Source organism: Narcine bancroftii, chromosome 6 (genome assembly GCF_036971445.1).
Source record: "Narcine bancroftii isolate sNarBan1 chromosome 6, sNarBan1.hap1, whole genome shotgun sequence".
Classification (NCBI taxonomy): domain Eukaryota; kingdom Metazoa; phylum Chordata; class Chondrichthyes; order Torpediniformes; family Narcinidae; genus Narcine; species Narcine bancroftii.
Genome location: NC_091474.1, coordinates 93,201,649 through 93,227,022, shown reverse-complemented (window position 1 = coordinate 93,227,022; position 25,374 = coordinate 93,201,649). Strand labels below are relative to the sequence as shown.

The window sequence follows — 25,374 nt, the reverse complement described above, 5'->3', positions numbered from 1 at the left end:
TACAGAAAAAAGTTTGACAATTTCAGAGTTCAGAAGATTGCAACTTGCATTGTACAGGTTTATTATCATCTGATTGGACAACCCGATGAAACAGCGTTCTCTGTTCCTCAGTGCAAAAACGCGCACACACAAAGGCCTTTCCTGACAGGAGTAGCTTAAAATGTTGCTGTATGCAGGGTGGCAGAGGTGCTCAACAATTTGCAAGATGCCACAGACAGAAGGTTTAGAAAGTGAGATTGAGAATTCAAGTGACAGGCAACCAGAAGCTGCCCCTGTAGCCGAAACACAGATGATCATTAATTGGAGTTTGGTCTTTTGACGTAAAGGACTGTGAACACTAAATGCAGTACACTCAAATGAAGGTAGTTGCTTCACTAAAAAGATTGTTGAGGTGTCAGATACAAAACCTGTCCAACTTCCTTTCACACCACCTAGAGTTATTCAAAGTGAAACATAGTTCCAAGACACTTACTCCATTCTCACACACTACATGTTCTCCTCTACTAAGGAAAGACTAACCTATAATTCGTTGATTTGCCGATATCAAAACTGGTCATTTCTGCAGCATAACTCATCCATTGATTTTTTTTGCTCAGTTTTTCTCTCTATTAATAAAGCTTGACCTGCTGGAAAGTTCCAAATTACAATTAGAGTTAATACTCAAACTGCCCATTTTCCGATCCTATAAGATTTAATTCATTCTTCTGAACGCCCTCACTGCAACTTAAATGACATTTCTTCTATTGCTTTTCCAATGAGGGGAAGACTGCAGAAAGTCAATACACAATGACCCCTGCACTAGAAAGTCGGGGGGGGGGGCTCCGAAAGCACCTCCCATCACCGCCCCAGGAGTCCCTCTGACCAAACCCACCGCCCAGGGAGTCCCTCCGACTGAACCACCTCATCAGGGGGTCCCTCCGACTGAACCCCAACCCCAAGGGAGTCCCTCCGACTGAACCCCAACCCCAAGGGAGTCCCTCCGACTGAACCCCCTCACCAGGGGGTCCCTCCGACTGAACCCCCACACCAGGGGTCCCCTCCGACCGAACCCCCACACCAGGGGTCCCCTCCGACCGAACCCCCTCACAAGGGGGTCCCTCCAAACGAACCCCAACCCCAAAGGAGTCCCTCCCACTGAACCCCAAGGGAGTCCCTCCCACTGAACCCCAAGGGAGTCCCTCCCACTGAACCCCAAGGGAGTCCCTCCCACTGAACCCCAAGGGAGTCCCTCCCACTGAACCCCAAGGGAGTCCCTCCCACTGAACCCCAAGGGAATCCCTCCCACTGAACCCCAAGGGAATCCCTCCCACTGAACCCCAAGGGAATCCCTCCCACTGAACCCCAAGGGAATCCCTCCCACTGAACCCCAAGGGAATCCCTCCCACTGAACCCCAAGGGAATCCCTCCCACTGAACCCCCCCACCAGGGGGCCCCTCCCACTGAACCCCCCCACCAGGGGGCCCCTCCCACTGAACCACCCCACCAGGGGGCCCCTCCCACTGAACCCCCCCACCAGGGGGCCCCTCCCACTGAACCCCCCCACCAGGGGGCCCCTCCCACTGAACCCCCCCACCAGGGGGCCCCTCCCACTGAACCCCCCCACCAGGGGGCCCCTCCCACTGAACCCCCCCACCAGGGGGCCCCTCCCACTGAACCCCCCCACCAGGGGGCCCCTCCCACTGAACCCCCCCACCAGGGGGCCCCTCCCACTGAACCCCCCCACCAGGGGGCCCCTCCCACTGAACCCCCCCACCAGGGGGCCCCTCCCACTGAACCCCCCCACCAGGGGGCCCCTCCCACTGAACCCCCTCACCAGGGGGCCCCTCCCACTGAACCCCCTCACCAGGGGGCCCCTCCCACTGAACCCCCTCACCAGGGGGCCCCTCCCACTGAACCCCCTCACCAGGGGGCCCCTCCCACTGAACCCCCTCACCAGGGGGCCCCTCCCACTGAACCCCCTCACCAGGGGGCCCCTCCCACTGAACCCCCTCACCAGGGGGCCCCTCCCACTGAACCCCCTCACCAGGGGGCCCCTCCCACTGAACCCCCTCACCAGGGGGCCCCTCCCACTGAACCCCCTCACCAGGGGGCCCCTCCCACTGAATCCCCTCACCAGGGGGCCCCTCCCACTGAACCCCCCCCAACCAGGGGGCCCCTCCCACTGAACCCCCCCACCAAGGGGCCCCTCCCACTGAACCCCTTCACCAGGGGGCCCCTCTCACTGAACCCCCCCACCAGGGGGCCCCTCCCACTGAAACCCTCCCACAGAACCCCCTCACCAGGGGGCCCCTCCCACTGAACCCCCTCACCAGGGGGCCCCTCCCACTGAACCCCCTCACCAGGGGGCCCCTCCCACTGAACCCCCTCACCAGGGGGCCCCTCCCACTGAACCCCCTCACCAGGGGGCCCCTCCCACTGAACCCCCTCACCAGGGGGCCCCTCCCACTGAACCCCCTCACCAGGGGGCCCCTCCCACTGAACCCCCTCACCAGGGGGCCCCTCCCACTGAACCCCCTCACCAGGGGGCCCCTCCCACTGAACCCCCTCACCAGGGGGCCCCTCCCACTGAACCCCCTCACCAGGGGGCCCCTCCCACTGAACCCCCTCACCAGGGGGCCCCTCCCACTGAACCCCCTCACCAGGGGGCCCCTCCCACTGAACCCCCTCACCAGGGGGCCCCTCCCACTGAACCCCCTCACCAGGGGGCCCCTCCCACTGAACCCCCTCACCAGGGGGCCCCTCCCACTGAACCCCCTCACCAGGGGGTCCCTCCCACTGAACCCCCTCACCAGGGGGTCCCTCCCACTGAACCCCCTCACCAGGGGGTCCCTCCCACTGAACCCCCTCACCAGGGGGTCCCTCCCACTGAACCCCCTCACACGGGGGTCCCTCCCACTGAACCCCCTCACCAGGGGGTCCCTCCCACTGAACCCCCTCACCAGGGGGTCCCTCCCACTGAACCCCCTCACCAGGGGGTCCCTCCCACTGAACCCCCTCACCAGGGGGTCCCTCCCACTGAACCCCCTCACCAGGGGGTCCCTCCCACTGAACCCCCTCACCAGGGGGTCCCTCCCACTGAACCCCCTCACCAGGGGGTCCCTCCGATTAAAGCCCCCTCCCGAGGGAGACCCTCTGACCTAATTCCCCTGCCTCAGGGGTTCCCACTGACACCCCTCTCCAGAACGGGGCATCTGACATCCCAGCCCCTTCTTTTCGGTTGCGGGTCTCCGACACCCCCCCCCTCCCCCGGGTGGGGGCCTCCGACACGCCAGGGGGACCCTCTGACCCCTTACCCCAGGGGTTGAGTTCTGAGTCGGCGCCGGGGTAACGTGATGTGTCGACACCAACCCGGCCAGCAGGGCCCCACCACTACGCTGTCCGGTCCCCGCTCGCCTCTCACCAGGCTCGGACAACACTTCCACCCACTCACCGGGCTCCGCTGCCCGCCGCTCCCTCACATTCTCGGGCCTCCAGCGCCGAGTAAACCGCGACCCAATCCCGCGGCCGCCGCTAGGGGAGGAGACAACTTTGTGACGCACGCATGACCGACGGCTCAGCAGAGCCAATCAGCCGAAGGCGCGGTGCGTTCCGTCTGGAACGTCAGGAGGCTGCCGCAGCCAATGCTAACGACGAAGATCGGGGAGGATAGGCGGGAGTAAGCGGGGCGCGCGCGCGCCGAGGCCCGGATGTCCACCGCCAGGCTCCACAACAATGAGCACGTGACCGCGACAGCTTCCAGCCCATGGGCACCAGAGCAACACGGAGCCGCGGACGCCCAGGGGTCATCATCACGTGGGGCTGGAGGTTCATGTCTCCCAATGGCAGGACATCATGAAATAGAGAAGGGAGGGATGGGACAGTCGTGATCAAGGGAAGGAAGTATGGCTGGTTGAATAGCAGGAGCCATGGAAAGGGGAAGGGGAGAGAGGAGAGAGGAGAAGAAGTTTGCAGAAACTATAAAAGTTTTTTTTAAATTTTTTATTTTCCACACCATAAATCACATTAGCCATGGTACACACTTTTTCCTTTTCACACATATACAGTGACATTTTCTCCCCCCCCTCCCTCCTCCCATCCCACCCTCCCTACCTCCCCCCTCCCGTCCATTTTAGGTATACAATCTAGGATACATTAAACCAGTCAGACAATGTTGTCATTCAATAAAAATACACCAGAAATTCCACTGAGTCCATTCTTTTCATTTCCTTCTCCTTCCATCAACTTAGGTAATGATTGTCCCCAGTAGGTTTTCGCTATTGTGTTTAATGTAAGGCTCCCATATTTGTTCGAATATTTCAATATTATTTCTTAAACTATATTTTATTTTTTCTAATGGAATACATTTATTCATTTCTATATACCATTGTTGTATTTTCAAATTATCTTCCAATTTCCAGGTTGACATAATACATTTTTTTGCTACGGCTAGAGCTATCTTAACAAATCTTTTTTGTGCATCATCCAAATCAATTCCAAATTTTTGTTTTTTATGTTACTTAGGAGAAAGATCTCTGGATTCTTTGGTATATTGTTTTCTGTTATTTTATTTAATATCTGATTGAGATCTTCCCAAAATTTTTCTACTTTCTCACATGTCCAGATTGCATGAATTGTTGTTCCCATTTCTTTTTCTCATCGTTCCAGAACATAATTTCTCCCATGTTTCCTTTTTTATCTTTATATTTAAATCTTGTTCCCATTTTTGTTTAGTTTTACCATGTTTCCTCATTCTCCTTTTCTTGCAGTTTAATATACATATTTGTTATAAATCTTTTGATTATCATTGTATCTGTAATCACATATTCAAGGTTACTTGCCTCTGGCAAACTCAAACTGCTTCCTAATTTATCCTTCAAGTAGGATCTCAATTGGTAATATGCCAGCGCTGTATCTTGAGTTATATTGTACTTATCTTTCGTTTGTTCAAAGGATAAGAATCTATTTCCTGAAAAAAAATTTTCTATTCTTTTAATCCCTTTTTTTTCCCCATTCTCTAAAGGAAAGGTTATCTATTGTAAAAGGGAGTAACTTGTTTTGCATCAATATTAGTTTTGGTAATTGATAATTTGTTTTATTTCTTTCTACATGAATCTTCTTCCAAATATTGAGGAGATGATGTAATACTGGAGAACTTCTATGTTGTACCAATTTTTCATCCCATTTATATAATATGTGTTCAGGTATCTTTTCCCCTATTTTATCTAATTCTAATCTCGTCCAGTCTGGTTTTTCCCTTGTTTGATTAAGATCTGATAGGTATCTTAATTGTGCGGCTCTATAATAATTTTTCAAGTTTGGCAGTTGTAAGCCTCCTTGTTTATACCATTCTGTTAATTTATCTAGTGATATCCTCGGTTTCCCCCCTCTCCATAAAAATTTCCTTATTATTTTCTTCAACTCCTTGAAGAATTTTTCTGTCAGTTGTATTGGCAATGCCTGAAATAAGTATAATATCCTTGGAAAAATGTTCATTTTAATACAGTTTATCCTTCCTATTAGTGTTAGTGGCAAATCTTTCCAATGCTCTAAATCATCCTGTAATTTTTTCATTAGTGGATAATAATTGAGTTTATATAGTTGGCCGAGATTTTTGTTTATTTGTACACCTAGGTATCTTATTGCCTGCATTTTCCATCTAAATGGAGATTCCTTCTTAAATTTTGAGAAATCCGCATTATTCATAGGCATTGCTTCACTTTTATTTACGTTTATCTTGTAACGCGACACTTCTCCATATTCCTTCAATTTCTTATATAATTCTTTTATTGATAGTTCTGGTTCTGTTAAGTACACTATAACATCATGCGCAAATAGACTGATTTTATATTCCTTGTCTTTTATTTTTATTCCTTTTATATTATTATCTATTCTTATCAATTCTGCTAGTGGTTCTATAGCTAATGCAAACAATAAAGGTGATAGTGGGCATCCCTGCCACGTTGACCTGCTTAAGTTAAATTGCTTTGATACATGTCCATTTACTGTCACTTTCGCTAACGGTCCCTTATATAATGCTTTAATCCAATTACTATACTTCTCCGGTAAATTGAATTTTTGCAATACTTTAAACAAATAATTCCATTCTACTCTGTCAAAGGCCTTCTCTGCGTCTAAATCAACTGCTACTGTAGGTGCTTTATTTCCTTCTACTGCATGAATTAAGTTAATAAATTTACAAATATTGTCTGTTGTGCGTCTTTTTTTGATAAATCCAGTTTGGTCTCAATTTACCATTTTTGGTACATGCTCTGCTAATCTGTTTGCTAATAGTTTAGCTATTATCCTATAATCTGTGTTTAGTAAAGATATTGATCTATATGACGCTGGTGAGAGTGGATCTTTCCCTAGCTTTAGTATTACTGTAATTATTGCTGTTTTACATGAATCTGGTAAGCTTTGTGTTTCATCAATCTGGTTGATTACATCCAGGAGGGGCGGAATTAATAAGTCTTTAAATGTTTTGTAGAATTCTATTGGGAATCCATCCTCTCCTGGCGCCTTATTATTTGGTAATTTTTTTTATTATCTCTTGTATTTCTACTATTCCAAATGGTTCCGTTAATTTATTTTGTTCCTCTATTTGTAGTTTTGGTAGTTCAATTTTAGTCAGAAATTCATCTATTTTCCCTTCTTTCCCTTCGTTTTCAGTTCGGTATAATTGTTCATAGAATTCTCTAAAGTTTTCCTTAATTTCTTTTGGATTATATGTAATTTGTTTGTCTTTTTTCCTTGATGCCAATACCATTTTCTTAGCTTGTTCTGTCTTAAGCTGCCATGCTAGGATTTTGTGTGTTTTTTCACCCAGTTTATAATATTTCTGTTTTGTCTTCATTATATTCTTCTCCACCTTATATGTTTGTAGTGTTTCATATTTTATTTTTTTTATCCGCCAATTCTCTTCTTTTAGTTGTATCTTCCTTCATTGCTAATTTTTTTTCTATATTTACTATTTCCCTTTCCAACTGCTCTGTTTCCTGATTATAGTCCTTCTTCATCTTGGTTACATAACTTATTATTTGCCCTCTAATGAATGCTTTCATTGCATCCCATAGTATAAACTTATCTTCCACTGATTCCGTATTTATTTCAAAATACATTTTAATTTGTTTTTCATTAAATTCTCTAAAATCCTGCCTTTTAATTAACATGGGGTTTAATCTCCATCTATACATTCTTGGACAACAGACTCGCCAAGGCAAATAGCGCCTTTGGAAGACTACACAAAAGAGTCTGGAAAAACAACCAACTGAAAAACCTCACAAAGATAAGCGTATACAGAGCCGTTGTCATACCCACACTCCTGTTCGGCTCCGAATCATGGGTCATCTACCGGCACCACCTACGGCTCCTAGAACGCTTCCACCAGCGTTGTCTCCGCTCCATCCTCAACATCCATTGGAGCGCTTACACCCCTAACGTTGAAGTACTCGAGATGGCAGAGGTCGACAGCATCGAGTCCACGCTGCTGAAGATCCAGCTGCGCTGGATGGGTCACGTCTCCAGAATGGAGGACCATCGCCTTCCCAAGATCCTGTTATATGGCGAGCTCTCCACTGGCCACCGTGACAGAGGTGCACCAAAGAAAAGGTACAAGGACTGCCTAAAGAAATCTCTTGGTGCCTGCCACATTGACCACCGCCAGTGGGCTGATAACGCCTCAAACCGTGCATCTTGGCGCCTCACAGTTTGGCGGGCAGCAACCTCCTTTGAAGAAGACCGCAGAGCCCACCTCACTGACAAAAGGCAAAGGAGGAAAAACCCAACACCCAACCCCAACCAACCAATTTTCCCTTGCAACCGCTGCAATCGTGTCTGCCTGTCCCGCATCGGACTTGTCAGCCACAAACGAGCCTGCAGCTGACGTGGACTTTTTACCCCCTCCATAAATCTTCGTCCGCGAAGCCAAGCCAAAGAAGATACATTCTTGGAGGGATGTCCTCTAGCTTTACTGTCAATATTAAGGGTGAATGGTCCGATAGTATTCTAGCTTTATATTCTGTTTTTCTTACTCTATCTTGCATACTAGCTGATAACAAAAATAGGTCTATTCATGAGTATGTTTTATGTCTAGCTGAGTAATATGAATATTCCTTTTCTTTTGGGTGTTGTTTCCTCCATATATCCAAAAGTTGCATTTCTTCCATTGATTTAATTATAAATTTGGTTACTTTGTTCTTTCTGTTAATTTTTTTCCCAGTTTTATCCATATTTGAATCCAAATTCAGGTTGAAATCCCCTCCTATTAATATGTTCCCTTGCGTATTTGCTACCTTCAAAAAGATATCTTGCATAAACTTTTGATCTTCTTCGTTAGGTGAATATACATTGAGTAGATTCCAAAACTCCGAATATATCTGACATTTTATCATTACATATGTCCCTGCTGGATCTATTATTTCCTCTTCTATTTTAAATGGCACATTTTTACTAATTAATATAGCCACTCCTCTTGCTTTTGAATTATACGATGCTGCTGTTACATGTCCTACCCAATCTCTCTTTAATTTCTTGTGCTCCAATTCAGTTAAGTGTGTTTCTTGCACAAATGCTATATCATTTTTTTCTTTTTTCAGTAAATTTAGCAGTTTCTTCCTTTTAATTTGGTTATGTATTCCATTAATATTTAAAGTCATATCGTTCAACGTAGCCATTTTATACTTTGTTTAACTTCCCTTTTCGTTTCTCCATCATTACCTTTCCTCCTTATCCATTTCTGTTTTCTTGTTTTAAACCCTTTATAAGACAACATTCCTAAAACATCAAACATTTTCCTTATTCTCCTATTTAAAACTTCTTTAGCCCCAATCTCCCCTTCCCCTCCTGAGTTGTCCTTTATCCCTTGTCGGACAACCACATCTCCCCTCTCCATTTGGGTTTGCGAATTCACTCGCAAGCGTCAGCTGATTTTGCAGTGACCGCAACTCCTCCCCACCCAGCCCCCCCAGAAAAGATTTCACTTTTCATATGTAACAAAGGTCACTCTTTTAGTTCCCTCCTTATTCCCTCTATTCCATTTCCTTCCCTTATTAATTCTTGTCTATACTATCTATATTTTCCTCTAAATACGGATACATTCACGTATGCACATTATACATATACACACTTATACCTCTTTACCCACATACATATAAATCGTGGTCATTTTTACTCTCATTACACGTCTTCATCCCTCAGTCTATTTTGTAATTGTTCTGCAAATTTTCGTGCTTCTTCTGGATCCGAGAATAGTCTGTTTTGTTGTCCTGGAATAAATATTTTCAATACCGCTGGATGCTTTAGTATAAATGTATACCCTTTCTTCCATAAAATCGCCTTTGCTGTATTGAACTCCTTTCTCTTCTTTAGGAGTTCAAAACTTATATCTGGATAAATGAAGATTTTTTGCCCTTTGTACTCCAGTGGCTTGTTGCCCTCTCTTACTTTTTCCATTGTCTTCTCCAGTACCTTTTCTCTTGTAATATATCTTAGGAATTTTACTAAAATAGATCTTGGTTTTTGTTGTGGTTGTGGTTTAAAGGCCAATGCTCTATGTGCCCTTTCTATTTTCATTTCTTGCTGTAGTTCTGGACATCCTAGGATCCTAGGGATCCAATCTTTTATAAACTCTCTCATATTCTTGCCTTCTTCATCTTCCTTAAGGCCCACTATCTTTATGTTATTTCTTCTGTTATAATTTTCCATTATATCTATTTTCTGAGCTAACAGTTCTTGTGTCTCTATAACTTTTTTATTAGATTCCTCTAATTTCTTTTTTAAGTCCTCTACCTCCATTTCTACTGCTGCTTCCCGCTCTTCCATCTTGTCCATTTTCTTTCCCATTTCTGTTAAGGTCATATCTATTTTATTCATTTTCTCTTCTGTGTTGTTTATTCTTCTTCTTAAATCATTAAATTCCTGTGTTTGCCATTCTTTAAATGACTCCATGTATTCTTTAATAAGAGAAAGTATATCCTTTATCTTGCCTTTCCCTTCTTCTTCTATTTCACTGTACTCTTCCTCTTCCTCTTCTTCTTCATCTGGGTTGGCCATCTGTTGTTTCTTTGTTGCCCTTTTCTTCTCTTCTTTCTTGTTTTCATTGTCTTCTGTGTTCTCTTCTTGCTGCAGGTGTTCTGCAGCTGTAGTTGCCGGCTGTGGAGATCGACTCCCCAGCTGGTCACCCCTCCCGTCGGTGTGTTTTTTTTCATGCGCACCGCGCATGCGCGAGGAGTCACGCATGCGCGGTTGCCCACTTTTACTCGGCTCAACGAGCCATTTTTGTAGTCCACTTTCTACCGACCTGAGGGAGCGGGTTTCTCTCTCCACTGCGGGCCTCTTCGAACAGGTAAGGCCTTCTTCTTCCTCCGTTGTCTTCTCTTCCTCTCTTCTTACCGTTGATTTCGATTTTTCTTCTTTTGTCGCCATCTTCTTTCCACCTTTATACTCACTTTTCTTTAACTTTTATTTCTGTGCCTTTGTGTTTTTCTTTGTTTTTTTTGACTTTTCTGGAGAGGGCTGGAGTTCACCGTCCGGCCACTACTCCATCACGTGACTCCCAGAAACTAGAAAAGTTGATGTTAATGCCATTTGGCTGGAGAGAGCCCAGTTGGAAAATCAGGAGTTGGTCTCCTAATTTGCAGGCAATGTTAGTGGGATGCACATTAGGCCATGGACAGACACAAGTGTGGCTCAGAACCGACGTGGTTGGCTACTGGGAAATCTCTGTCACTGGTGTGGATACAGCGGTGGTACCCGGTGAAGCAATCTACCAATCTGTGACCAGTCTCTCTGAAATGGAGGCCTTCACTCATGTATACCTCTTCCCCTTGATCACTGCGGTCCCCTCCATCCCTTCTCCATTTATCACCTCCTGCCTTTGCGACCACACCTCTCCCCCTTACCCTTCTGCTCGAATGCCTAGCTACATTTTTCCATACCAAGGTGAAGGGCACTGCTAAGTTTCTCCAGCATTGTTTTTACTTTTCGCACTTTACTCCTATCCATCTAATATCAACACCATGAAAAGAGTTAATAACACAAAGAATTTTGTTTTGTGGCAACAGTTTATATAAACCAGTTCAAAAAATAAATAAAAAATAGTGCAAGAAAAGACCAAGTGAGGTAGTGTCTGTGTTCACTGTTCATTCAGAAATCTGATGGCAGCAGGGAAGAAGCTGACCTTGCGCTGCTGAGTCCTCATCCTTTTGCCCAACTGTAGCAGAGTGAAGAGGGCATGGGGGTCCTTGAGGATTGAGGCTGCTTTCTTAAGACACCGCCTCATGATGATGTCCTTGATGGAATGAAGAGTTCACAACTCTGTAGTCTTTTCCCATGATGAGCAATGGCACCTCCATACCAAACAGCGATACAACCAGACATCTGTTGAAGTTTCCAAGAATCTTTGCTTTGGTGATAATCTTCTCAAACGTCTCACAAAATGCAGCCACTGGCAAGCCTTCTTCGTGATTGCATCGACATGGAGGCTCTAGGAGAGATCTACAGAGATGTTGACACCCAGGGATTTGAATGTCTTGACCCTCTCCACTACTGAATTGCAGTCTGGAGGGTCTCTGCCCGTGATACATTCATGGATGGATTCGATTCCTCTTTATCATGTAACAATACAAAATGTAATATGCACGCAATTTTCTTTAACCTGCCAATAGGCAAAGAGCCAACTTGAACATTGCAACGGTGCACCCAGTAAAAAAAAAAGAAGCCCCTTCAGAGGCACTGAGTCCGTGGATTCACCTCCAGATTCCTGTTCAATCCATCGACAACCCAAGGTTCAGATGCAAACCTCCAACGTGACAGGGAAGCCTTCAGCACCTGAGGACCTTTGAAAGCACTTGACCTCAGCGCCCTCTCGAATCCCAGTTCCAATACCTGGCTCCTAGGAGCACATCTTTTTCTCCCAATCAGGTCCCACAGACCATTCCCCACCATTCATAACATAACATAATAACATAACAATTTACAGCACGGAAACAGGCCATTAGGCCCTTCTAGTCCGCACTGAACCAAACACCCCTCTCTAGTCCCACCTCCCTGCACAATCCCCATAACCCTCCATCTTCTTCTCATCCATATACCTGTCCAACCTTTTCTTAAATAATACAATTGACTCCGCCGCCACTATTTCTCCCAGAAGCTCATTCCACACGGCTACCACTCTCTGAGTAAAGAAATTCCCCCTCATGTTACCTCTAAACCTCTGCCCCTTAATTCTTAACTCATGTCCTCTTGTTTTAATCTTTCCTCCTCTTAACGGAAATAGTCTATCCACATCTACTCTGTCTATCCCTTTCATAATCTTAAATACTTCTATCAAATCCCCTCTCAACCTTCTACGCTCCAAAGAATAAAGACCTAATCTGTCCAATCTTTCCCTATACTCTAGATGCTTAAACCCAGGTAACATTCTGGTAAACCTTCTCTGCACTCTCTCCACTCTGTTTATATCCTTCCTATAATTAGGCGACCAGAACTACACACAGAACTCCAAATTAGGCCGCACCAACGTCTTATACAGTCTCAACATCACCTCCCAACTCCTATATTCCATGCAATGATTGATAAAGGCCAGCATACTAAACGCCTTCTTCACCACCCTATTCACGTGAGTTTCTACCTTCAGGGAACGATGTACCGTTACTCCTAAATCTTTCTGCTCTTCTGTATTCCTCAATGCTCTCCCATTTACCACGTATGTCCTATTCTGATTCTTCTTACCAAAATGAAGCACCTCACACTTATCAGCATTAAATTCCATCTGCCATTTTTCAGCCCACTTTTCTAAGCAGCCCAAATCCCTCTGCAATCCTTGAAAACCTTCTTCATTATCCACTATTCCACCTATCTTAGTATCGTCTGAATATTTACTAATCCAATTCACCACCCCATCATCTAGATCATTAATGTATATAACGAACAACAATGGGCCCAATACAGATCCTTGAGGCACACCACTGGAACATGCTGGGGCCCATCTTGTGGCGCTCTTTGAAACGTTTTCAAAAGTTCCGCTGGGGTCCTTTGTTAAACGGCTTCCTTATGGTTGACTTTGCACTTAAGTAAGAAGTTGGGCTGGAATTGGTACCAAATGTTAATAATGGAATCCACTTAATTATGAACTCTGATTTCATTTGCTGAAGGTTTGTTGTGAGTTCCATGCTTTTGAGAAGTGTGATCAGGCTGAAGCTGTTTCAATGGGTCCTGAGGATGGGCTTGCCTGTGGCTAGAGTTGGTATCACCGGTGTCTTGGTTAAACTTCCACGATAGTACAGCACATCAGCTTTCTTCTTTGCAATAAACGAGCATAGTTTTCCAAAGTCTGCAACATAATTATTTTTAAAAAAAGTTGTGGCCATTTATCAGAGCTAGATTGAAATCTAGTGAAAATCTAGCACAATTATTTGAAAAAAATCTGCTTCAGAAAGCTTTCCGAGCCAGTGCCGCTTGATGTGACTCCAACTTGTCCTTTTATTCCCACACCGCTCCTCCCTCCACATCTCACAGAAATGTTAGGATAGGCTTTGAAACTGACATCCTTGTTTCTTCCACAAATTCAAAGGTATCCATGGAGCTCTGTGCGGTTATTTTCATGTCCCGCTTGAACAGACAGGAATTGAGGTGTGTACCAGGAATGTGATGGGAAGTTACTTGTTACCATCGGTTGGATCCAAAGGGCGCAAAGTTTGTTTATTTAATTCTGGTTGGAGCAAGGCTTATCGTCGGAAGGAGACTCACAACAGCAGACGGTAATTGCTACCAGGATGTTAAAAAAGGGAAAGATTAAATATTTATATTTGTGATTTGATGCAAAAATAAATTACAATAGTTGCAACACCCTTTTAAAATAGTAAACCCAGTACTAAACTTAAGAACGTTTACAATGCCCCACTATCTTTTCAACACCACTTTGAAAAAGGAATGATAGTCACATTCTAGCTGGAATCTAACACTGAATAATGAGTGCATTTGCTCTCGGCTTTATGAAATTTAAAGTCATTATCTCATCCGTTTGTGAGGGAGGGGGGGAGCAAAGGAGTCAGGTGCGGATCAGGAGTGTCGAATATGCAGTGCAGGAGAGCCGTGGGGATCGGGGGGCGCTGCTGGGATGAACGGGCGAGTAGAGCTGTTCGCCCCCCTAGCTAAACCCCTGTCCATTTGTACATGAACGTTAAGGTCCCTGCCATTTACTCTTCAGATTTATTGATTTCATATTTATTATCAGAGTACATACATGACATCACATAAACCCTAAGATTTCTTTTTCCCGCGGTCGAAGTAGAATTATCAGTGATTGGTAATGTAAAAAATAAACTCTACACAGCATAAACATATAAATAAAAACTGTAAACAGATAACAAATGTAAACAAACTGTGCAATAGAGAGAACAAAAGCAAATCATTAAAGTGCACAAGAGTCCTGAAATGAGTCCCTGATTGAGTTTGTTGTCGAGGAGTCTGATGGTGGAAGGGTGGCAGCTGTTCCTGAATCTGGTGGTGCGAGTTGCCTTCTTGATGGCAACAGCAAGAACAAAGCGCGTACTGGGTGGTGTAGATCCTTGATGATCGCTGCTGTTCTCCGATGGCAGGATTCCCTGTAGAAGTGCTCAATTGTGGGGTTTTGCCTGTGATGTCCTGGGCTGTGTCCACTTTTACAGGCCTTTACGCTCAGAGGTATTGGTGTTCCCATACCAGAATGCGATGCAGCCGGTCAGCATATTTTCCGCCACACCTCTGTGGAAATTTGCCATGATTTTTGGTGTCAGACCAAACCTCTGCAAACTCCTGAGGAAGTAGAGGTGCTGACCTGCTTTCTTCACGACGCCACTGGTGTGTGGGGTCCAGGAAAGATCCTCTGAGATAGTGACTTCCCAAGTGCATTGCCTCACACTTGTCTGGATTAAATTCCATCTGCCACTGCTCCGCTCAGCTTTCCAGCTGATCCATGACCTGCTACCTCACAATTCTTCGGATCCTGACCTCGGTGTGGACTTTGCACATTCTCTTTGTGACTGTTCATTTTCTCCCAATGACATCCTGGTAGGTTACTTGACTGTGATAAATTATTGCTTAACGCAGGTTAAAGTTAACAATAAAGATCAAGGAGGGAAATTAGGAAAGAAGGAATGGGTTAAGAAATGCATTAAGAAATAGTTGAAGTAGCTGGCTTAAATTTGGCACTGTGTGTAAGGAGTTTGTAGATTCTCCCCATGACCTGCAGAGATTTTCTCCAGGAGCTCCGGTTTTCTCTCGCCCTCGGAAGGGCCTTCTACTGTGCTTTATCATCAAATTTTAAAATGGAATCGATTCCACGGGAGCTGATTTGAACCCAATAGTTCCTTCCATGCCATTGCATGACCTACTCACTTTCTAACAAGAGATTGTGGACTGTACAACCAGCAAAGGAACTCAGATTATTTCCCACAATTGCAAGTTGTTGTTGAAGAGACGAACTCCAACAGTGCACATCCCCAAGTAAAGCAGATTTATTTCAAAGTTTTGTTTAATGTGCAGTTTTTATTTTTCAGACAAATTTAAACTCCAAACAGAATGAAACAGCTGGTGGTCTCACTGTCAATGTAACAGCAACCTATGAATCTCCAAACACCGACTTCAACAGACACCACAAGGTCCGTGGCAAGCCTGCAACTAATTTACTTACAAAGCACATCTTTAACTTCAGGAGAAATATTTACATTATATTGCACGAGTCATAGAGAAGTCCATCTCAAAAAAAATGGGGCATTGTTCATGAAATTAGCAAGCAATCTCAAACCTGACATCAGAACAATTTACAAAAGATTTAAATTAATAAAATTCAGTGATCTAAGGGCAGCAAATTGCATCAGGTTTTATATTCAGTGGTCTATATTCAGAGCACTAAAGTGTCCCATCAACCTTGAGAGAATGATTAGTACAAGGCTAAATTGAGCAAAAGATATATGAAGGTTTAAGTATTAAGGCATAAAGGTTTCACAGAGAGCATGGAACACTTCACAAGGACAGTAGACAAATGAGTGTGGTGTTCAAAACTACACCCACCTTCTTGCCACCTGACAGCTCTGACATCTGATTATGCTCAAGGTCTAACTGTAATATTTCTTCCCTTGAAGAAATAGAACTCTGTCTTGGTCTGGAGGAGGAAGAAGAGATCCTGGCTCTCTCCTCTCGCTCTCCGAGTAACTCCATCATTGTTTGTACACTTGAATCCTACGGCCCAAAAGCATTCAAAGGATCGTCAAAAATGTTTGCAGCTTTGCCTTCCGGTGTGCTGATCGGAATGGCAGCCTGGTTTGTTTTGGCCTTGGGTTTGACTTGCTTCTTGGCACTGGCTGAGGAGGAGGCATGAGCAAAAATATCATCTGAAAAAAACAGATAACGGCAACTTAGACAAGAGCATGTGCCACCCATTGCCAGATTTCAGTACCGAGGAACAATGTCATAGGCGGAGGGATGGACAAGTGAAGGGGAGAATGAGGGGCATCAAGCTGCACCACCCCTTCATGGAGTTCAGTTGATCATTGTGTGATGGAATATTTGGGAATGTTTTTTGGGAGATAAGTTGGTAAAATTAGAGTAGGTTACATACATACACACACTTTAAAACAGATCTTATTTGAAATACTGAAGGATTCATATTCAGTGACTTTACAGAAACTATGGAGAATGTTATGCACATTTCACAAGTAGGTGCTAATTGAAATGATGTCATGAAATGAATAGACCATTGTCTTAGAAGAACTGGAATTAGGTCGTCTGTGTTGGACTTTTTAAAACAAGGCTTCCGACCTCTCCAAGGTGCTCACTCAGAGGTCATTGAGAGGTTTGTTAACCTAAAACAACAGATGGGAGCAGAAGACTAACTCCTATGGTTTGCTGGAGAAGCAGGGGGTTTTGGCAAGTGAGAGAGAGAAGGACATGTGGCTGGCAGTTGAAATCTCAGAGAGGGAGAGACTGAAAAGTGTCAGCCAGGTAAAGCTTGTTGGAATTGAAATAGAAGCTCCAGAGTGGCAGATGGCTGAAAGTCCTATCTGTCTGATGTTTCTCTTGGAATAAGTGGAACAGAAAGGAACTCTGTGCTAGCCTGAAAGAAAGAGGTGATCATCTGGAGAACCCTGATGGGGCAAGTTTAATCAGCAAGACATTGAGGTATCCCAGTTGTGGAAATCCTGGAGCAACAAATTTCTCTCTGCAAACCAACAAAGAACCTTCTTGAGCAGTAAACATTTACCTTTCGAGTACCAAAGCCTAGTGAACTTTATACATGTTAAATTCTGTGCACAGTGTAAGAATTGCCTGCAACCAGTGAACTTGGAAGAATGAGAAGTGAGATTGAACTGTGAGCCAAAGAACTTTTCTTAAATTTACGCACACATTACATACACGTGCGCTTAGAATTAGAAAGGGTTAAGTTGGGTTAGTTAAGGTAATAGAGATAAGTTAAAGTTTGATTCTGTTTTCATGTTTAAAGATAACTAAAAACTACTTGTCTTGGTGAACGTCTATTGCTGCTGGGTTTTGGGGTCCTTTGGGCTTGTAACAATTGTGTTCTATTAAACTGCACCCAGCAGCAGCATTAGTTCCGTGGCCCTGCCCAATGTTCCAAACACAAAACAAGAAAATCAAAGCAGTGAAACACAAAAGCCTGCAGTCACTGTGATTGTAGCTATAATAACCAATGTTTCGGGCTTGAGCCCTGATTATTATTCAAAATATATAAACATTGGTTATATATCTTTACCTCATATGGACACCGTAGGACCTGCTGAGCTCCTCCAAAAAAATTTGTATCTTTATCAAGAAGTTTGAGCTATTTATTGAGGTTGGTCAGGGACCACGGACTGGTTGGGGGGGGGGGGGGAGTCAAGGACCAGTTGGGGGCATAGGATCCCAGCACAGCTTGGCAGCACACATCTATTGGGGACAAGGGTTCATGGCAAGCATTGGTCAAGGGGAACGGAGAGCAAGGCCATCACAGGTCAGTGCTGGTCCTTTTCATCTCGGAATAATCATCAGCCTGGACCTGGGTGTTCAGTACGCAAAATAATTTTACCTGGAAACTTTGAAACTAAGCACAGGGCAGAGTGGGGTAGAATGGGGACTTTGAATTAACTGGATTAATCTTTTGAGACCACTCTGAAATTTCTTTGCAGTTCAATTCTACAACACAGCGAGATCCTCTGGCATGGACCTACCCTCATGCAGTGTTTACATACCCATGTCATCGTCAAATATAGATTTGGTTTCCATCTTCTTCCTGCTCTTCTTCTCTTTCGGCCCTACTTTTATGTCAGCAAATATGTCGACATTGTCAAAGAGGTTCACATCAGTGTTTCTCTCGTTCCGTTTCTTGGTTAAGGTGACAGATTCAGTGGCAAACAAATCATCCTAACAAGGGAAAAAAAGTCCATCATTAATATCTGAAATCTGTGTTAGATTTGGCATCATCAGTCAGAAGGTTTTCAGGCTACCCTAGACAAGAATAGTTTGCAATATTTTTTTAAAATTAATTCTCTGCAGTACCCCAGGATTTTAAAATCGTCTAGTTTCTCGGTCCGACAACGGATCAATGTTAAGGAATCAAAATCTGGAGTGCAATTTTGGATGCATCCTCTGGATTACAGGTCACCCAGCCAGTTGATAGAAGAACAGACCTGCCATCTCCATCAGTTGACCTTCATTGGAAAGGATATGGATTAGAGAAGTGGGGAGATGGAATACTCTGCCTCCACAGCTCTCCAATCCAGTGAATGTCAAAGAGTCAGAAAAAAAAATTCTGAAATTAAAAAATTTAGACATAGAGCACGGTAACAGGCTATTTTGGCCCACGAGTCCATGCCGCCCAGTTTACACCGCATTAACCTACAACTGGTATGTTTTAAAGGGTGGGGGAAAACCCAAGATTCCCGGGAAAAACCCAAGCAGACATGGGGAGAACATACAAACTCTTTACAGACATTCGAACCCCGGTCACAATCGCTGGCACTGTAAAAGGCATTGCGCTAACTGGTACCCCAACCTTTCCGCCCTAAACCGCTAAGCCAACTGTGCTATCCTCATCCCCAAATTGAAAAGGTGACCTCTTATACTGAAACCGTGTCCTTAGTTCAATATTCTCCCAATCATGGATCTATCTTCTCAGCACGCACCCTGTCAATCTCTTCAATCTGACGTTTTTTAAAAAAAAGACACTTTACATTTTTAAATGTAGGCATGCAGGCCTACAACAGGCCCTTGTGCCGCGTAAGCCCAATACGTGAATCAACCCTATAAACCCCGTGCATTTTTGGAGGAAACTAGAGGTCCTGGAGGAAACCCATGTGGACACTGGGAGAATGTGTGATCTCCTTACATACAGTGAAGGAATAGTGTTGAGTTGCCATTTCAATTTTTAAGCTCTGACAAGTCGAGGCTCAAATTCTCTTCTATCAATCCCTTCTTTTCTGAATCAACCTTCTTGTCCTGCTTCACAACCATATTCTTCCTAAAATTGTACTCGCGTTGCATCCACACCAGCATCCTGTACAGTTGCGTCAAAACATCTAGCTTTTAATAATCTACATCTCTTCTAATAAAGACTACCATTCCATCAGCCTTCCTAATTATATGCTGTATCCGCACTTAATCCTTTGTGCTTCAATGTTATAGGGTCCTTTTGTAGTCCAATATTGATGGGCGGCATTGGTTAGTGCAATGTTATTACAGGGCCAGCAACCCAGCTTCAAATCAGCTGCTGTCTGAAAGGAATTCCTGTGAACTACATGGGTTTTCTCCTTATGCTCCAGTTTCCTCCCACCTTCCAAAATGTATGAGGTTTAATAGGGTGTAATTAGGCAGCATAAGGGCTGGAAAGGCCTTCCTCTGTGTTGTATCATCAGATGCAAGAGCAGGAGTAGGTCAATCTGCCAATTGGGTCTGTTCTGCTGTTTATCACTCGCCTCCACTCCCCGTAACCTTTGATGCCCTGGCTAATCATATACCTGTCCAAAATACACCCAACGACCTTGCTTCCACTGCTGCCTGTGGCAACAAGTTCCAAAGACTCATGACCCTCTGTTTTAACTTGATGCCCTTTTCATCCTGAGATTGTGCTTTTTTGTCCTGGACTCCCCCACCACGGGAAACAACTTCTTATCACAACTACTCTGTCCAGGCCTTTCAGCATTTGAAAGGTCTCTATGAAGTCCCCCCCACCTCATCTTTCTGTACTCTAACGAGTAACAGTCCAAGAGCCGACAAACCTTCCTGATTGCCTAACCCTTTCTTTCATGGTATCATTATAGTAAATCTTCTCTGAACCCTCTCCAATGCAAGCACATCCTCTCTCAACTATGGCGCCCAAAACTGTACCCAGTACTCTAACTGAGGTCTCACCAGCACCCTATAGATTTTCAACATGACACCCCTGCTCTTATCTGCTCTCAAAATGAATCCCAACATTGCAATTGCCTTCTTCACCACCGACTCAACCTGGAGTTTTACCTTTCGGGTACCCATGTCCCCTTGCACCTGCAAATTTTGAATTTTCCCCCCCTCTAAATAATAGTCTATTTCTTGTACCAAAGTGCACGACCGTAAACTTCCCAACATTGCATTTCATCTGCCATCTCTTCGCCCTGTCTCCTAATCTCTCTGCAGGCTTTCCATTTCCTCAGTGGCACCAGCTCTACCACCGGTTTTGGTGTTAGCCAAATTTAGCCACATAGCCGTTATCCAAATCATTTATACACAGTTAATCCTCGACTTATGACTATATTTAGGACCAAAGGATCGGTCACATCTCGAAATAGATGCAAGTTGGAATTTTGCCCATGCGTGTGGAATACTGAAGTCTTAAACCAAACTTTTAAATCAAATGTTGTATCTGACAAACTATCAAGGGGATACAGGACATACAAGAGCCAAAATGTGCGTACTTTGTTTGTTGGCGTTTCGGGGTCCATAGGCTAGGTGTGGCCCTCTCGATTCCTGTGTGCACGCGCGAGTCTTCAGTGGGCACATGCATGATGGGTTCACGTATTGGAAGTTCGGTTGACGCATGCGCGAGAGTCAAGTGGCCCTGACGTGGTGAATTTGCGCCCTTACTCTCGTGCATGCGCCACCCAAACTCCAATGTGCGAACCCACCACGTGTTAGGCAACAGAAGCCTCGCACAAGATGGACCCCGGAATGCCAACTAACAAGTATGCATATTTTTGGCTTTTACATGTGTAAAATTTGTATTTTATAAAATTTCAGACAAACGTGCATAGATCAGAAATCGGAGAGTACAATGTAAAAAGAAGCGGTCCCAACACTGACCCCTGTGGAATACCGAAAGTAACAGGCAACCAACCCAAATAGGCTTCTTTTATTCCCATTCTCTATTTCTTGCATATTAACCCATGTGTAGAGCTCGTCGAAAGAATCAAAGACTTGTTGATCCAAAGCAAGGCTTTTATTAGCAAAAGACAGGAGCTCTTCACAGGTTGCCAACCAGTCCGGAATGATCCGACCTGGCTAGGGACACAACCCTTTAAGGCCCAGACAGTAGGCGTGGCTAAGCTCTCAGCCAATCGCTATAAGCACAGTCATTACATACTCTAGATAATGTAACTATATACATTGGTGATAGGTCTGTACTATCATATTCACCCCTTCTTGGAGAACTGACCCTGGGGTGGAAGGGCTGAAGAGGGAGAAGGGAAGGAAAATAAAAAAACGAGGGAGAGAATGAAAGGAAGGGGTAGGTTAAGGACTGTAGCGGTCAGGGGGTCTGACCATCCGGCGTGCCCGCCGTGGTGCCGGGATTGGGGTCGCTGGAGTGGTGTCGCCAGTGGGCTCGTCGGGTGCGACCGCTCCTTCGTTCAATTCCCCAGCCATGTTGTCGGCAGGGTGGCCCGGGTCATTAGGGTGCTGTTGGTCCTTCTGTTCCGGCACGGGGCCTGGGGAATAAAGAGTTGTGGAAGTTTGGGTTGGGGGGGTTGCTGGGCCTACCACGTCCTGAGCTAGGTCCCGCACCGAAACAGTGTCCTCCCGCCCGTCTGGGAACTCAACGTAGGTGTAATGTGGGTTTGCGTGGAGTAGAGTCACTCAGTCGACCAAGGGGTCATTCTTAGAGTGCTGGACGTGGCGTCGCAAAAGGACGGGGTCAGGGACAGTGAGCCATGCTGGTACAGTGGTTCCTGATTTGGATTTCCTCGGGAAAAGGAACATCCTTTCGTGGGGGTGGCATTTGTTGCGGTACATAGGAGGGAGTGGATGGAGTTTAAGGCACTAGTGAGAACCTCCTGCCAGTGAGAGGTGGGGAGACCTTTACACCGGAGAGCCAGTGTAACCGCTCTCCAGATGGTGGCATTCTCCCTCTCGACCAGGCCGTTACCGCGTGGGTTATAGCTGGTGGTCCTTCTTGAAGCGATACCACACTCCAGAAGGTACTGTTGCAGCTCTGCGCTCATGAATGAGGACCCCCCATCACTGTGGATGGAATTGGTGTAACCGAAAATGGCAAAGATACTGTGAAGGGCCTGTATCACTGAGGTGGCGGTGGTGTCTGGGCAGGGCACAGCGAATGGGAAGCGGGAGTACTTGTCGATGGCCGTAAGGATGTAGTTATTACGATTGGTCGACGGTAGGGGCCCCTTAAAGTCTACGCTAAAACGCTCGAAGGGGCGGGTGGCTTTGATAACGTGGGAGTTCCCCGGACGGAAGAAGTGGGGCTTGCATTCAGCGCACATCGAACAGGCTCGGGTCATGGAGCGAATATCCTCGACTGTCTAGGGTAGGTTGCGTGCCTTCACTAAGTGGGCAAACCTAGTGACCTCTGGATGACAGAGCGCCTCATGGAGTTTCTGTAGTCTGTCCATCTTTACGCTGGCGCACGTCCCCCTGGAGAGCGCGTCAGGCGGGTCGTTGAGCTTACCAGGCTGGTACAGGATGTCACAGTTAAAGGTGGAGAGTTCGATTCTCCATCTGGCGATTTTGTCATTTTTTATCTTACCTCGCTGGGTGTTGCTGAACATGAAGGAGACCGCACGTTGATCAGTCAACAGTGTAAAGCGCCTCCCAGCGAGGTAATGTCTCCAACGACGCACCACTTCAACTATGGTCTGGGCCTCCTTCTCGACCGAGGAGTGTCTACTCTCTGGACCCTGGAGGGTTCTGGAGAAGAAGGCTACAGGTCGACCAGCCTGGTTCAAGGTGGCTGCCAGGGCAAAGTCGGATGTATCGCTCTCGACTTTAAATGGGACAGACTCATCGATCGCGTGCAGCGTTGCAGCGGTGATGTCGAATTTGATTCGATCGAAAGCCGCTCTGGCTTTGGTCGAGAGGGGAAAGAAGGTGGTCTTGATAAGAGGACGCGCCTTGTTGGCGTAGTGTGGAACCCATTGGGCATAATATGAGAAAAAGCCCAGGCAGCGTTTGAACGATTTCTGGGTATGGGGGGGGGTAAGTCCATTAGGGGACACATGCGGTCAGGATCTGGCATCACTACCCCGTTCTCCACCATGCAACCTAGAATGGCGAGTCGTGTGGTCCGGAAGACACACTTGTCAAAATTGTAGGTCAGGTTCAGCCGACCGGCAGTTTGAAGAAATTTGTCTAGGTTGGTGTCGTGGTCCTGCGTGTCGTGGCTACAGATGTTGACATTGTCCAGATACGGTAAGGAAGCAGTTAGCCCGTTCTGGTCCACCATCCGGTCCATTTCCCGCTGGAAGTCCGCGACACCATTCGTGACCCCGAATGGTCCCCGTTCTTGACAACCACCACCTGGGATCTCCAGGGACTTGAACTGGGTTCGACGATGCCCTCATCCAGCAATCTACGCACCTCACTCCTAATGAATTGCCTGTTTTCGTAACTACATTGCCAACTTTTGGTGGCCACAGGCTTCCAGCCAGGGGTGAGGTTTGTGAAGAGTGCTGGCGGAGCAATCCGGAGTGTGGAAAGGCCGCAGGAGTGGCCCCGGGGCGGGTTGCTCAGGTGCTTCAGGGGTGGGGCGATGGCAGACCGAGAGGGGGGCGTGGGGTCCCCCAAAGTGTAGGGTCACTGTTCGAAACTGACACTGAAAGTCTAATCCCAGTAACACTGGGGCGCACAATTGGGGAAGGATGAATAATTTGAAGTGGGTGACCGTTACGCCCTGTACTTCCAGCATGGTGATGCAATACCCCTTTATCCCGGTCGAGTGCGACCTAGTCACTAATGAGATCCTCTGGGTGGTGGGGATAATGTCAAGTCCGCATCAGAGGGCCAGATCTGGCCGGATAAAACTGTCAGTTGACCCAGAGTCAAATAAGCAATTGGTGTAGTGTCCATGCACTTTAATCAGATCCATTGCTTTAGTGAGGGGATGAGAGCATTGCTGATTTAGTGTTATAGAAGCAGCCACTTATCCTGTTGACAGGGGAGTTCCGCGTATTGACATCACGCAACGGGATGACATCATAGACACAGTCAGCGCTGGAGGAGCAGGTTGGAGGTACTCCTGGAGGTGCTGTTGTGGCGGCGTCGGCGGATGAACGGTAAGTAGTGGGGGTTGTTGCTCGCGGTTGGCGGTGGGTAGGTCGTCGGTCGCGGCAGTCGCGCCCCAGCGGTCGTCAGCGATGGACACTAGGGTGAGTACCTGGTTGGCCACGGCGGGTCCCCAGTCGGTCACGGTGGCCGCACCAGCGGCGGCGTGGGCAGCGGAAGCAGGGGAGCAGGCAGCGGTAGCGTCGTCTCCGGGGGTGGCTGTGGTGGTGACAGCGGCAGCAGCAATGGTAGCGTTGGCCCTGGGGGTGGTCGTGGCCGTGGCCAGGTAGAGTGTTCCGCACGGGGGCGAGAGGCAGGCCAACATCATGGTTGCGAGGGTGGGCTGCCCCTTCCGGGATCGGCGTCTCCATGACGTCAGGCGTTGCCGTGAAGGGGAGCACTCGCTCTCATTGGACGAGAGCTCTGGGGAAGAAGAGTTTGAATGGGATAGTGGCGGTTCGGCTTCACACGAGGCACTGTGTTTGCCGGCGGCCATTTTAAACCTACAGACTGCAGCAAAGTGGCTGTTTTTAAGGCATTTCTGGCACCTGGCTTTTCTTGCTGGGCACTGGGACCTGCTGTGCTTGTCCCTCCCGCAGAAATAACATTTTGGGTTCACAGGGGGCAGTGTAGCAGCAGCCGACAGGCCGTCAGTATATTGGGGGGGTGGTAGGGTAGAAGGGCACTCTACTCACATCAGAACGTGGGGTCCAGTCCCTAGAGAACTCGTTTGACTTTAAGGCTGCATCCTCCATTGTGATCGCAATCCGGGCCACGTCCTCTAGTTTTTCTATTCCTTGTTCGAGCAAGCGCAGCCTCACTTCGTTCGATCGGAGCCCGGCCACACAGGCATCCCGGACGATATCGTTTGTGATCTCGGCAGCAGTTTTGTCC

At 46.4% G+C, this 25,374-nt stretch overlaps 3 protein-coding genes across 11 annotated transcripts in view; 1 reads left to right on the top strand and 2 right to left on the bottom strand.

Annotated features, from left to right (window-relative positions):
- The window catches only part of zfand4 (zinc finger, AN1-type domain 4), a 30,890-nt gene extending 27,314 nt beyond the window's left edge, over nucleotides 1-3,576 (bottom strand). For 2 of the 9 annotated variants that reach the window (XM_069885760.1, XM_069885758.1), the window contains exons 1-2: nucleotides 3,431-3,571; nucleotides 520-626 (exon numbers count right to left, since the gene is read on the bottom strand). The gene's annotated coding sequence lies outside the window, so the exon portion shown is untranslated. The other 7 variants (XM_069885765.1, XM_069885762.1, XM_069885768.1 and 4 more) reach the window with 7 other exon arrangements.
- On the top strand, nucleotides 206-3,305 carry LOC138737323 (uncharacterized). The gene is made up of 4 exons (XM_069888077.1): nucleotides 206-255; nucleotides 940-1,093; nucleotides 1,457-2,119; nucleotides 2,283-3,305. The coding sequence occupies exons 1-4, from the start codon at nucleotides 206-208 to the stop codon at nucleotides 3,303-3,305; spliced, it is 1,890 nt and encodes a 629-aa protein (XP_069744178.1).
- Nucleotides 3,577-15,484: 11,908 nt separating the features above from the next.
- Nucleotides 15,485-25,374, bottom strand: part of washc2c (WASH complex subunit 2C) — a 64,297-nt gene continuing 54,407 nt past the window's right edge. The window contains 2 exon segments of the mRNA XM_069888076.1: nucleotides 15,485-16,349; nucleotides 18,204-18,375. Coding sequence (XP_069744177.1) covers nucleotides 16,198-16,349; nucleotides 18,204-18,375 — 324 coding nt within the window. The 3' untranslated portion in view covers nucleotides 15,485-16,197.